This window comes from Orussus abietinus, unplaced genomic scaffold, assembly GCF_000612105.2.
Source record: "Orussus abietinus isolate OABI.00-Male unplaced genomic scaffold, Oabi_2.0 scaffold32, whole genome shotgun sequence".
Classification (NCBI taxonomy): Eukaryota; Metazoa; Arthropoda; class Insecta; order Hymenoptera; family Orussidae; genus Orussus; species Orussus abietinus.
In genome coordinates this window covers 70,427-84,860 of record NW_019394330.1, presented here as the reverse complement: position 1 = coordinate 84,860, position 14,434 = coordinate 70,427, and the positions used below count along the sequence as shown (strand labels likewise).

General features: G+C 42.5%; 1 protein-coding gene across 3 annotated transcripts in view; it reads left to right on the top strand.

The window, feature by feature from the left end:
* Nucleotides 1–10,437, top strand: part of LOC105703850 — a 210,809-nt gene extending 200,372 nt beyond the window's left edge. For all 3 annotated transcript variants that reach the window (XM_012432554.2, XM_012432553.2, XM_012432556.2), the window contains 3 exons: nt 3,238–3,419; nt 7,979–8,219; nt 8,911–10,437. In XM_012432554.2, the coding sequence (XP_012287977.1) occupies nt 3,238–3,419; nt 7,979–8,219; nt 8,911–9,158 (671 nt within the window). In that variant the 3' untranslated portion in view covers nt 9,159–10,437. The remainder of the gene's footprint in view (nt 1–3,237; nt 3,420–7,978; nt 8,220–8,910) is intronic.
* The last annotated feature ends 3,997 nt before the right edge of the window (nt 10,438–14,434 follow it).

Sequence of the window (14,434 nt, the reverse complement as noted above, 5' to 3'; positions counted from 1 at the left end):
GTGTAAGAATAAGGGTATCCGAAAGCTCAATTGTTCATAAACCTTTTTTAAGAACTGGGTGTCTCAAATCGTTTCATACTATAAAACGTGAATATTGAGGCCCTAAGATAGGTCAGAAAAATGAAATTTCATTCTTTATAAACTATTTTTTAAATACCTATAAACAAATTTCAAAAGAGTTGAAATTTCATGAGTTTCAGGACCTTCCTTATAGTCTTCCTATTCACGTTGTAGTTTCAAACTATTCGGTAAACCGAGTTGGGGAAAAAGTTTTATAAAAAAAATCTCTTCGACGCCACTTTCACATCACCTTAACAAACCCAAGTTATTAGCCTGATAATACTGCCTAATATAACAGTTATAACGAGTCGAACCACGAACACATTGTTCAATATTGCGACGCGGATCGAAGTCACGCAAAAAGTACTTCGGGATCAGAATCGCACCGACGATGGGTCTGTCTGGCAGAAAATGTACAAAAGGGTCTTTAACAACCCCAAGTTATTAGCCTGATAATACTGCCTAATATAACAGTTATAACGAGTCGAACCACGAACACATCTTTCAATATTGCGACGCGGATAGAAGTCACGCAAAAAGTACTTCGAAATCAGAATCGCACCGACGATGGGTCTGTCTGGCAGAAAATGTACAAAAGGGTCCTTAACAACCCCAAGTTATTAGCCTGATAATACTGCCTAATATAACAGTTATAACGAGTCGAACCACGAACACATCTTTCAATATTGCGACGCGGATAGAAGTCACGCAAAAAGTACTTCGAAATCAGAATCGCACCGACGATGGGTCTGTCTGGCAGAAAATGTACAAAAGGGTCCTTAACAACCCCAAGTTATTAGCCTGATAATACTGCCTAATATAACAGTTATAACGAGTCGAACCACGAACACATCTTTCAATATTGCGACGCGGATAGAAGTCACGCAAAAAGTACTTCGAAATCAGAATCGCACCGACGATGGGTCTGTCTGGCAGAAAATGTACAAAAGGGTCCTTAACAACCCCAAGTTATTAGCCTGATAATACTGCCTAATATAACAGTTATAACGAGTCGAACCACGAACACATCTTTCAATATTGCGACGCGGATAGAAGTCACGCAAAAAGTACTTCGAAATCAGAATCGCACCGACGATGGGTTTGTCTGGCAGAAAATGTACAAAGGGGTCCTTAACAACCCCAAGTTATTATCCTGATAATGCTGCCTAATATAAGAGTTATAAGAGGAGTCCGAGCGCCGGGAGAAGTAGCCCCATAAGTTACAATCAGGGAATACCCACTGGGCCAAAATGCTCCGCTTAAATTGCCGCAAAAGACCTGCGTACGCTCGCCATATTTCGAAAGGAGTTGCCCCTCACCGTGGGCTCCTAATCGCGGCTCCTTTTGTTTATAGTTATCGTCGCCAGTCGGCGATAAATCCCGCGGCAGCAAGCGCGGTTTCGCTGCCGCGAAATCTTCCCCGATTTAATAGGATTTTCTCACGTGAAGGCGCCATTAAAAGGCCACGAGAAGACGACCTCTATCGGTACTCGCGTGCTATCATCGACTTAAGATCCTATCACTGCCTTTCCATAGATTCCTCTTTCCATTTCGTGGGTTGGTTTAGACCCCTTAAGCGTTTTCGTGATATCGTTATGAGCTTTCAATGCTTTTCTGCCAAATGTTCGCTTTTTTTTATCACTCTACCGTTTTCTCGCTGAGTCTGGGTTAATGTGATTACGATGGATCAGTTTGATAACGTAATCTCGTATTGGAAATGCATCAGCGGAATGTGGAATGTACTTGGCACAGATAATTCCGTGCTTTCTGTGGCAAGATGTATTTATGTAGCTTTATATGCGGTTATATGTCCAATGAAGGCGCGAAGTGGTTTGTAGGTTATGTAAGTGTCACAAGTGATGTCTAGGAACATAATCTAAAGATGTGTAGGGAATTCTAGCTTCGCAGTCGCTGGGAATTCTGTTAATCGAAAGTGATTAGGGTTCGTATGTAGGTACAATATATTTTACGGAATTCGTGCATGATCGTGCCCAAACGAAAAACAACAATGGACCTTCTCCCGAAGATGAAAGTACCGAGGGTAAAGGGTCTTCGGTTGCTTTTTTGCAACAGGGAACACGCCGAGGACTAACAACCATAGTGATTGGGCGTTTTCGATTCTCAATCGAGCTTGTTAACCCTTTGCCTTGTAATGATGAGGTACAATCAAGTCAGGTAGCACGAGTAGCTCGTGCGTGTACCGAAAAAGATATTGTGGCAAAGGATTAAAGATGCTTTGCTAACAACGAAAATATGGAGCCCTAAACGTACTTATCACGAGCCTGACTCGACGGCTGAACTGTTTACACTGAAACGAAAGAAAAATATGTAAAAAATTAGCAAATTAGCATATTTAAGAATGCTACCATGTACTATATTTAGTTTCACAGCAGAAGAGAGAGAAAGTGATAAACAGAGTGCAGGGTGAGAAATATAATTCTAAATATGAATACCGTTCGCTTTGCCTTGAATAATAACATGTAGGAATTATATAATTATATCACGAGTGGTACTTCTATGTTATGTTCCATTTTTTTTTGCATTTTACTGCTCCTTTTATACGAAAGAAACATTTTCATTTTTTTTAATTTTTTTTATTTTGTTCTATGGCCTCCATACATACTCACAAAAAAAGGGCAATGACAAGAAAGTCCATCGTTGTAATTAGCCCTTGAAATTGCGCTTGCCCCTCACGGAAACCCGGTACCGGGCAAAAGGAACCCCTTAACCAGCTTATTATGTAAACGAGGCAGTCAAAATTAAATATGCGATGTCGCGTGGGATTGTCCCTAATAACGAAGGATTTACGGCGAGTGTCCTGGCACGACGTTCTTGCACGGGGAGATTAACGAAAGTTTGCCCAACTGATTAATCGCAAAGGGTGAAGAACGCGCCATCACCTTGGCTGATGCCGACTCGTAAATTCGCCCGAAGAATTGCTCCCTTCCCCTGGCCAATTACCCGTATTCTTTTTTCCTTTTTTATTCGTCTTTAGCGACATCAACCACGGCGATCATTAGTCGCCGCCAATTACTTCTTTTTCTTATTCCCCCCCCCCCCGCGCGCCGGCGCTTCTTCGCGTAGCAAAAAATTATCAGGGTTGTTAAGAGCTTCCTCTTGAGAGACCCTTTGTACCCCGAGTGAAACGAGGCTTTAATGACGCACTTCCTATTGCAGAACCGCACTACCTGATCCTGGAGTACGTCATGTACGGGAAGCTCCTGGCATATTTGCGGGATCATCGCACCAGGCAGGACTTTTACAATTTCAGCGAGGATTCCGCAGCCCTGACGTCCAGGGATCTCACGGTTTTCGGATACTGCGTCGCCAGGGGTATGGAGTACCTCGCCTCCAAAAAGGTAAGCGTCCTAAAATTTCCTAGATGTGTTATTTGCTAGATATATGATAAAGACATGTCATTTATTTAACGGAACTACTGCAAGACGAGACGATCGAAGCAATTGACATTTTGTCTTCCGAAGCCGCACGAGGATGATGGACCTTGAGATTTCTGGTCGTTTTAACAAAATGATTCCGTTTTTTATCAGGGGTGATCGGAGAGTAGAGATGGGCATGGTCATACATGGAAGGCTACCATGATTCAAGGACGGTCAGGATCCTTGACTTGTGTTACAAATGATCTTATCGTAATACATTTCGAGATGTGGGATGATATTATGATTGTGACTTGTTTTACAGGCTAAGGTTTCGTTTGTATTGCATTGAGAAGTGCTCCGTAGTGTTTTTTCATGATTAATTGGCACCAAGAAGTACAGCCGATGTTATACGATTTAGTCCACGTTAATCGGCGTAATTGTTAATCATTCATTGCATAGATTAATATCCTTCTAACACCTGTTTCTCAAAATTTAAGTCCTACTGGAGGTCCTGTTGGGCCGAAATGCATTTTAATTACTGGGACTATCTTTGTCTTCAATCACGATTACCTTAACCGTCCAAGACCTGGGGAGGATAAGATCCTATTCTTAGTCATCTACGTCAGGGTATTCTTCGCTGTCAGTTCAAAAGAGTAACGACCCCGATACCTTGGGTGTTTTCCTCTTTTATTTCCCTCTTAGAGGTAAGGAACGAAACAAAACCAGCAAGGAAAAGCCTGATGAAACGAGAATAAAAATCGTACTCTAGCCATCGCCTTCGATAATCTGAGTAATTTCATGACTGAAAGTTCCTCAACTTGGAAGAAAGTGAAAAGAAGAAGAAGAAAGAAAGAGTTGCAGTCTACCAAGGAGCATATTTAATATGCCAGGCAGGCGTCGCAAGGACTCGTCGCGTCCTTACGAAAATACTGCTCCAACAAAAAGAGGACACCTATCTGAAAGGATCCGCGAAACTCTGTGTAGAGCTGATTTACAAACTGACAGTGGAGTCACTCATGTATCTGGAATCCCCTTTAACAATGCTGTCTTCGGCACAAAGAAATCAGGCTTCCTGAAACAACTCACTCTGATATGCAAATTTATAACGCAACTGGCTAACAAATTGACAATGGTCTGGCTCGCTACTGTGGAAAATACTTTGTCGTCATTCATATCGAAAGAGTCGACATTCCCGATGTGCTGTTGACATTTATATTTGATATGTTGATATTTATAACGTTGACTAAGGAACAAACTAAGGCAGTATCGCTAATAATCACTTTGGCCGCTACTTTGGGGCAAACGTGAGGAAGAGTTTGCACTTAAGAGCGAAACAATTAATTATTTTTAACATACCTAATTCTTTGCCGTCTCGTGACGAGCTAAAGGCATACAGATCTGCACTAGTACTTGCACTTTGCACCATACTATCCTAGTCTCATTTTTTCAACTTAAATATGAGAGAGTTCCTTTGTACAGTATCCCTGTGAATAATTATGTCATAATATTAATCGAGTGATAAACTAATGACGGTCTGTTGGGCAGTCTGCGTTACTAAGATGTCAGGGTTCCGGTGCCACCCTCTTGATCGTGTTCGTCTACAGCATCGAGGAGTAACTTAACAATAGGCCTACTAATCAGGACTACCCACAAACGACGATATCTCATTCGGCAGCACGAGCCGACCGAATCGACGAAAAGTATCACGGCCCCAATTCCGCTGAGATACTACACCCGGGTGCAATAAAAACACCCATCTCGGCATGGTTCCTCCGTCGGATCGGTCGGAAGAAAAGAAGAGGCGTAAAATAAGGAGCTGTCAGTCGGGCCGCAGTAGTCGAAATAAGGATCAAGCACCGCGACCACGCAGGAGTATCGACGAAGGAGGAGCGTGGCAGGACCCGGTTCCACCGGCACGAAAACCCGCGTCTAACCGACTGACACACTGTCAGCTGGTGGGCAGGCAGAAGGAAGCGAGAGTGCCGAGGAAGAGGGACCGGTCCCTGTCGATAAATATAAATTAGCGAAGATACCGTATCGAGGATTCCTTCGTAACGATGATCGCCGCTCGACTACCGCGCGGCCATTAAGCTCTCGAAGGAGTTTATGGTATACGCGGCCGCGGAACCCGCAACCAGAAGACGTCTTCGCACTTCGGTTACGGCCAGGCTCCCTCGTCCTCGTCCCTTCGCCTTTATGGATTTCCCTCTAATTGGCGAAACCGGGCCGGAGAGTGGCATTTTCAGCCCGGGGAGGGAAAGACTTTTTCGACCGCCGCGCTTCTCGGCAGCCGGAGGTAAAGGAAGATGAGCCACCTCGCCCAGAGGATGATCTCTCTCCGGCAAAGTGCCCTCCCTGGAATTTCTCCTCCGGCTCTGCCTTCGCCGCTAGCCGAGTTCGTTGCTCTCCTCTTCTTCTATGAAAATGAAAATCGCTTCCTTCGACCTGCGGATCTTCAACCTAGGGGGTTCTCAAAGCGCTTCGATCCTGCCTTCGCTCCTTCTTCAAACGGTTCGGCTGTCGATCGCGTTACTTCTACTCGACTCTCGGACCCCCTCGTGGCGTAACGACCTTGTTATCATTGCGATTGGTGCGGAACGAATTTGGAAATCTCCCGGCTATAGGTTTCTTCGCCTTGTCTGCACTTTCCATCCCCGAGGGTAACGAGGGTGTTGCACTTTTCTTAAAAAGGTGCGGAAGGGTAGATACGCTTTCGTCGACGTCCCGAACGCTAGAAAGCTCAAGAAAGTACAAGATGGCCGATTTAGCGGGACGATATGCGATTTTGGAGCTATTCGGATCCTGTTTGTCGGTCTTTTCAATTGCAAACCTAATTCAATTGTACTATATTCGGACCCATCACATCGCACCTTCGTAGTTCATCTTGCAACTCACGTATTGGGGTAAAAACGAACGTGTTATTTTCCTCTTCTACCATTGGATTTCTCAAGAAAGATGAGAGCATACAAGTAAATGTTGAAAGATGGGAAACCAGCTGTGCCGATAATAAAACGGCAGCAGTAAACACATTAGCCTGATAAATGCAGGTATTTCTTGACAATTCGTTCCCCTGTGTCACCTCGATTCTTTTTTTATACGATGCATCATAATTGTTTACACGAGATATCATGCTGGGGACATCGATAGCTTATCAGTGAAGTCATAAACTCCTTCTCAGCTGGGAATATGCTCGACACTTACGAGACAAGCAATCCGTATGACCTCCGCGTATTGAGACTTCGTCTGCAGTAACGCGATATAATGTCATTTCGAGCAATGACGCTTATTCACTAATGAGCATCTTAGGTAATATTAACTGCGGAACGAGTCGTTAACCCTAAATTATTAGGCAGTTTACAAAGCAGTTTGCAGTCTGCCGTCCCTTTGCCATAACGTGCTACGTCGGGCCATCAACAGGACTTTCGTGTAATTAATGGACACTATTATTAAGGAGTACTCGCCATTTCATGGAACCGAGATCGAGCATCAGTGCGTTCAAGTGACCCTGGCCAGTGGTACTTAAAGTTTATGACGCGTTTTCCTAATATTTACGCCATTTTTATAGGGATCCGGGGAATTTAAGTCGAAACGTATTTCAGTTGAGGAAGAGGGAGAACCTAAGGCAGCCATACCGTGTGACGACTATTCTTTCCCCTTTCTTTATTTTTTCAGAATTTTTTCTAACGAACCATGAAAATACCCCATCTCGGAATTTTTACAATATGTTTATTAACATGTATACAGTCACTCTGAATTTTTTCAAGCAAGCATATAGATTGGAATCGAGTTTACAGCGTTCGAAAGTTCCCATTAAAGAGCAACTCTTAGAGCTGAGATGAAACGTCGTTCAAGCGACTCCACTTCGCTATGAAAAATCGTAACCTAAAATTAACGAGGCATTTCCTCAAATTAACGACATTTCAAAGGCTGAATGATTTCATTGAGAAAGTATTTGAATTAAAAAGGGGGGAAAGCCGGTCATTAACCAGTCATTTCCTCAGTCCGACATCCTACTGGACATTATTCTGGCATGCCGCGTTACGATAACTTACGTATGATTTTCGCGTGTGCCAAATTACATAGTCAGCTTGCATAAAGTCAGAAATTCCTCGGCAAAAAGAAAGAACTCTTGTACTAAACGCAACACCTGAGAGTACTAGAGTGCCTAAGATAATAGCGATGACATTAAGTTGATGTCTGCGTGCCGTGATCCAGAATTGGGATATAATTTGAAGTTTTCGGCGAGCAGAGACCTCGGGCTTCTGAAAAGGAGTCCGAGACGAGATGCAGTTTTATCTTAGGGGAAATTGTGGATCCTGGATTGTCTTGATAGTGCGCCTACTCGGTCAGTCTACGTCCACGTCTTCGTAGGACAGATGCGAGATTCGCATGATCTAATCTCACGGGGGTCTTGTTACCTTGGAATTTTATGCGAAATAAAGGAGTCGGGTCGTTTCTGGAATCCCGCTACTAAAACTTATCTGGACGACATACGCCGCCGGGGGCACTAATAAATATTCATTTTTCTTGTTCCATGGAAGATTATTCACCGCGACCTGGCTGCGAGGAATGTCCTTGTGGATCACAATAAACTCTGCAAGATAGCGGACTTCGGTATGTCAAGGTTCGCCAACGAGGACGGAGAAATCATCGAAACTAGGCACGGAAGGAATGCCTTGCCGATCAGGTGGATGGCTCCAGAGTCGCTAATTTACTCCCTTTTCACAACCAAAACCGACGTCTGGAGCTTTGGGATCCTCATGTGGGAAATCGTCACCCTCGGTAAATGGCCTTTGGCAAAATCAGTAATAGTGCAAGCGCTCAACGCGCCATGTAACGAGCTCCTTTCTGATGATGTTCATTATACGAGATATAAAAATGATTAAGATTTCCAAAAATTATACCTACTAGTGTTGGAATAGAAACGGTGGGTGCAGACATGGAAAACTGTGCTTCAGACTTGACTCAAGGTGGTGCGAAAGTGGCGTCAAAGAGGTACCGTTTATGAAACTATTCTCTGTCTCAAACTTAACAACGTGAATACGGAGGCTATGAGGAAGGTCCTGAAACCCATGAAATTTCAATTCTAACAAGAATTGAAATTTTGCCAGTTTCAGGAACTACCTTAGGGTCTCCTTACTCACGTGGTAAAATTTGAAAGAAATCGGTCCACCCATTTTGGAGAAAAGTTGTCATGAACGATTGACCCCTAAGATGCCACTTTTACATCCCCTGAAATTACTTTATGATTTAATCTACAAAATCCGACAGCAGTTATCTCAGGTTGCTCGTTGCATGCCAAGTTTTACGTCCCATTTGTTTTCAATTTGTTCCGCATACATGCTTTACCGAAAGCGGTTGTTACTGTCGCACTTAAGGGGGCATTATTCGGAGTTTATACTCGGATTAACCCCGGAGCCTTTCTTGCGGCATATTAATTTCGTCATTTCTTTAACAACTTCCTCGTTTTCAGGCTCGACGCCGTACCCGGACATGAGCGCCAGGGAGGTGATGCGAAACGTGCAGAGCGGATATCGGCTGGAGAGGCCTTCCCATTGCCGAAGTGAGCTCTTCAGGGTGATATCGAGGTGCTGGCATGCCGATCCCGATCGACGACCGGAGTTTCAGACCTTAAGGAGGGATCTAGCCCAACTGCTCGAGGACAACATGAACGGACACTACGTCGACCTGGAGAGCTTCGCCTCGGAGTGCACCGACTGACAAAGAGCCATTTCTGGCATGTATCATTTTATGTAAGCTCGAGACATCAAAATCGATATATAATATCGATCGATAGGTTTTACACGCGAGGCTTTGAACACCATTCAGAGGCATTTTTTCGATGAACACTCGAGACGGGAAGTCAGAAAAGGGAAACTTGAAAATTCTCTAGTACCTTCAGGACATGAAAACTGTGACTATTATATGCAAATCGACCGTCCACAGCAAATTGAGGCCTTTAGCCGTCTATGCGGAAGCAATTGACACTCGTGACAATTGCAAACTTCAATTGACGTATGAGATGGATTTTAAGAATGATCGCCGATGGTACGTTAAATGGTACGAGTGAGAATTAGACGTAGAAGCTTGACAAAGTAAAAAAAAGTATTTTATTTAGTATTACTATAAGTAGCCAGTTTGGTGATATAGGCGCCATCTTCAGACACTTGTTACTTCGATTGCTACGCAGTCATATTTAAAATTCGGTGCCAGGGGTTTCGTCAATCGAGGAATAAATGATCTAGCTATGCCCGGAATGGTTGAGAAGTTCGATCAGCTGATGGATCACAAAAGTGGTCCCAGGATGTTCGTCCTGGAGGCGTTTCATTTTCTGTCTTGTTAGTTCTCTGGCATCGACCCTTCGCTCCCTTTTAGCGCCCACTTTTCGCGTAAATCTTGTAAATATAGGGTAGGTACGTAATTAATCGCGCTGGCCACCAATCAAAATACCCCCAGGAAAAGGATACGTTGGAAGTTTATGCATTACTTAGTATCGCGAATAGAGCGGTGGACGTATCGCTAAGTTCTTTTTTCTTTTCCTCGTGTACGTTTTTATTTTTAATCATTCTAGTCTCCCGACACGTTTGGGGTGGAAATCGGTTTATCGATAGGTTACTGGTACCGAGATATAATATCGATATCAATATCTTTGGAAGTTCACTCTAACACTTCGTTTTTCATATTAATGAGGCAACATTGTATTCGGGTTTGATATTTGAGAGTTGATATGTGATTTGTTATTGATGATACACAGGCTCGAATGAAATACCGATTAAAGCCCTACTTTCGTCAGTTGATATTTTATTAAGTTTTTATTATACTTTTTATACACATACGCACACTCTTGGCGCACTATAATATCTATCCCTGCGCTTCCCTGAAAAAGATCCTTCCGTCCATTATTCCGTCGTATTTCACGCACGCAACCTCAAAAATCTGTACTTAGAGGCAGTTATTGTGTTAAGGACATTTTTTGACAGTAAATGTTATTGTATTTTTATTGTGTGTTAATATTAATTCTTGTCTATTTCCCCATTGCCAACAGCGAGTTTGTTCCCTTCTAACGTCCGTATCTTTTAACGTATGAACTAAAGTAGGTTCGCCAAAAATTGCCATGTTAAGATATATTATCTTTTATTCCTGTCAAATTAATTTGTAATGCTCCGTTACTTAATTAAATAAACAATGAACATCCGCATATTATAAGGGGTAAACGAATAATCCATCTAGAGATAGGTATAAAAAGTTGACACTTGTTTCTTTAAAGTTAGCAAACTGGCAATATCTGGGATCTGTGGTATAAATATTGTTACAGGAATTGCTAAAAAATCGACTGTTATATTCAACGGTGAAATAAACTAAGTAATGTGACAATTAAAGAGTTTAAGTTTCCGGGGCCTGAGTTGTTCTTTAAATTTGTAATGGCTTCCGGAAATGACTCGCGTCCATTGTCACCAGTTGGTTAATATTTCGCAATTGTTGCAGTTCGTTTCACCAATACACACTTCAATGAGTCTCACACACTCTTCACATGTACGTATCGGTTACGAGCGAAGCACAATCTGATACCGATATGACGATTTTCGTTGTATAAAAAACAGAACCAAGATTCAGCACATTTTTAAAGGAAGCTTCTCTTACTAAATGCATCAATCAGTTTCTAGGATAGGCCGGTAATATTACCATAACAATATCTGGGACTAGTTCACATGGCAATAATTGGCGCATTCCTTATAATGTGCGTCCTATAAATAATTATTTTTTAAGTAAATATGAATATAAATAATTCATAATTTAAGGAAATATCAAGGTAGTGTGGAGTACTGTATAGACATTAACAGGTTTTTCACAAATTCGTGACAAAATCAATCTTATCAACACGCACCATTTTTTTTATGGACAATTACGAGCATAAATTATTTTAATTAATATGCACTGATTTCGTAATAGTCTCACATTGCACGGTTACATCTGCAATTTGTAACACAGGGTGACGTTACGGTATAGCTTGAAAGTTGGAAATATGTATTATTTTATTTTCTATAAATATTTATTACACATTATAACTATAACAACCGGGAACGTAAGATACACATGCCAGTTACACGATTCGATTTACAACGAGAATAGAATTCAACAGCTCCAGATGTGAGTCTATTAACTTTTCATGCGAGTATTTACATCTAAACAATGAATGCAGTATATCACAAGTGAACAATGCGAAGATGCAAGTCCACTAGAACATGAAAATAATTGGATCACTAACATGTCTTAAGAAACTGCAGATTCTTTATTTCGACTCTTTTCCATGAACCTCATGAAATGTATTGTTAAGCAATATGGGATAATATAAAAATATTATCTTATCTTGAAGTATGGGTTACCTGTGCGCAAGAAACATGACTCCGTGGAAATATAAAGTTACGATATGAATCCCTATGAACATTTGACAACTTTTACAAAATCGTAATGTCTTTATTAGGACTACTGATTAATACTTTATTCGCTAAACAGTTTCTTCGGACCGATATAGAATAAATCTCACGTATGCTTGTATGCAAATCTTTGGTTTTAAGTCTGGAGGCGCTTCTGAATCATCGCTGAGTTTGCTACAGTTATCTCGAAGAAATGATTCTCACCTGACATGCTACGTGAGCAAGTTGGCCGATCATTCATCATACCGCATTTATCTCGCCGCTATCATCAAGATAATTTATCCTGCCAAGATCACGAGCGGATACTTGGGGGAGTATATCCCGAGCATCGGAGCTAAAAGATGCAAATATACTTCAAGGATAATCGAGGGCATTCCGCAATCCTATAAGCAAATTGAATCGCGATCTTTCGTCACGTTTCTCATGACTCGGCGCTCGAGTACGTTAATTAAATTCATTAATACGGGATTTAATATAAACGGGGTTTAATTTTAGCATCCCAACATGTCCGCGGCGAGTTCCCTTTGATTCTAACAAATCGAAATACATTAAAAGCGTAATATAATACTGCCGTTCCTACATTCGCTGGTAAATTTAAACCCTTGAAGCCATTAGAGTTTTGAGAGCGAAACAAGTTGCGCGAATACAGAACCCGTTAATGAACTGCTTCCAATTAAGCAGCCTTATAAAATTAAGCTTCTTGAAATTGGAATATCGATGACTTCATTATTCCGGTGGGTTAAAGATTTACGATTTCATGTTTCTGTTGGAAATAATAAATTCACAATTAACAGGAATATTCGCCTAATAGGATGAAACTTCTATTAAAGAACAGTCTAGTCTACAGTCTGAATGCCTTCCCTGCAGATACGGCATCGCCTGTGCAGGATGGGAGGGCATCGATGTCTCTCAGACCCTCACATATCACCTTAGAGCGATACAGTTCATTCGACGAGTGATTACCGTAATAACCACGAAGCGAGAATTTCGTATCCGCTCCGGAATTGAGTCGACACGACGCGGCGTTAATGGGATTGCCTTAAGAATGTTAATTACGCCTCCCTAGAATTTGTAAGTGTCCGCAGAGCACATTAAGCCGGACGGCGAGGGCCAATTTGTTCCGGTGGAATTTCGCGGATTATTCGTAAGAATCCTTTGGTTAACGCTCGCGACGCGTTACCATGACGCATTACGTGCACCACCTCGTCTCAGGTCCTGGCGTTGTATTATTCACGAGAAGTTGGCCATTAATTACATCAAAAGTAAAACTAAAACCGCGGGATTTGCTCTCTCAGCCAAGTGGCGCTTAAAGCACCTTCGCATGCACGGGCGACTGTGATATACGACAAGCGTAAATTCATTGTAACTTGAGAAAATGGTATTCTTTGTCCAGGACCATATGTAGGTGAAACGCAGGCACGAGAAAGCCGTATCTATCCAGGAATACCTGCAAGCGCCGAACGCATTTTGTAGGATCGTTTAGGAGAGCTGCAATTATTGCCCATTCGTGCCGACGTGGATTGATAAGGTTTATCATTCAGTTCGCCTCGCCTCATCATCAGGATTTTTCGCGAGGCACTGATCTATATACACATATGTAATATTATAGTATTTTCGCATGCGTTAAAACAACGCGTCATTCAACCGTAGATAGTAAACTGGGAGACATCAATGCCCTCCCATCCTGCACAGGCGATGCCGTATCTGCAGGGGAGGCATTTATGTCCGCCATTGTACACTGGGAGACATCAATGCCCTCCCATCCTGCACAGGCGATGCCGTATCTGCAGGGGAGGCGTTCATGTCCGCTATTGTACAAGAGTCAGTAGAAAGTGCAAACAAGGCGAACAATCACTGATCTATATACAATATGTAATATTATAGTATTTTCGCATGCGTTAAACAACGCGTCATTCAACCGTAGACAGTAAACTGGGAGACATCAATGCCCTCCCACCCTGCACAGGCGATGCCGTACCTGCAGGGGAGGCATTCATGTCCGCTATTGTACAAGAGTCAGTAGAAAGTGCAAACAAGGCGAACAAACATAGATTAGTGGCCTCGAGATCGAAGCGTCCTCTCTGAACCGAGTTTCGAACTTTCTGGCAGTCGCGGCTGATCATTGTTCCGGGGAAATGAGGAGCTAGAAGAATCTCTGATTTACGCAGACATTCGCTCATTTCTTCTCCTCCCACGGCGGACTTTAGGTATAATCTTCCTCTCCTCGTAAGATAGTGCCAAGTTATCCGCGATATTCGCAACAGTTAAGGTCCGGACATCCGGCCTTGAACGTCCTCGCGACATTTGCGGCTCTCGACGAGGAACTCTTATGGACCTTTACCGGGCAATTCCTGCTTGAATTAAGATCTCGAGTCGGGTACTCGCCGACCTCGAACTTGACTTTCGACGGAAAAGTTATTACTCGACCCACTTTGCGCCCATGAAGTCTCCGTTTCGGTATTAACCCATTTGCATCGTTAGCGTATATACGCTCAGTTTTCCTGGTCACTATCACCGTAGCATATATATATATATACGCTCAGTTTTCTTGGTCACTATCAC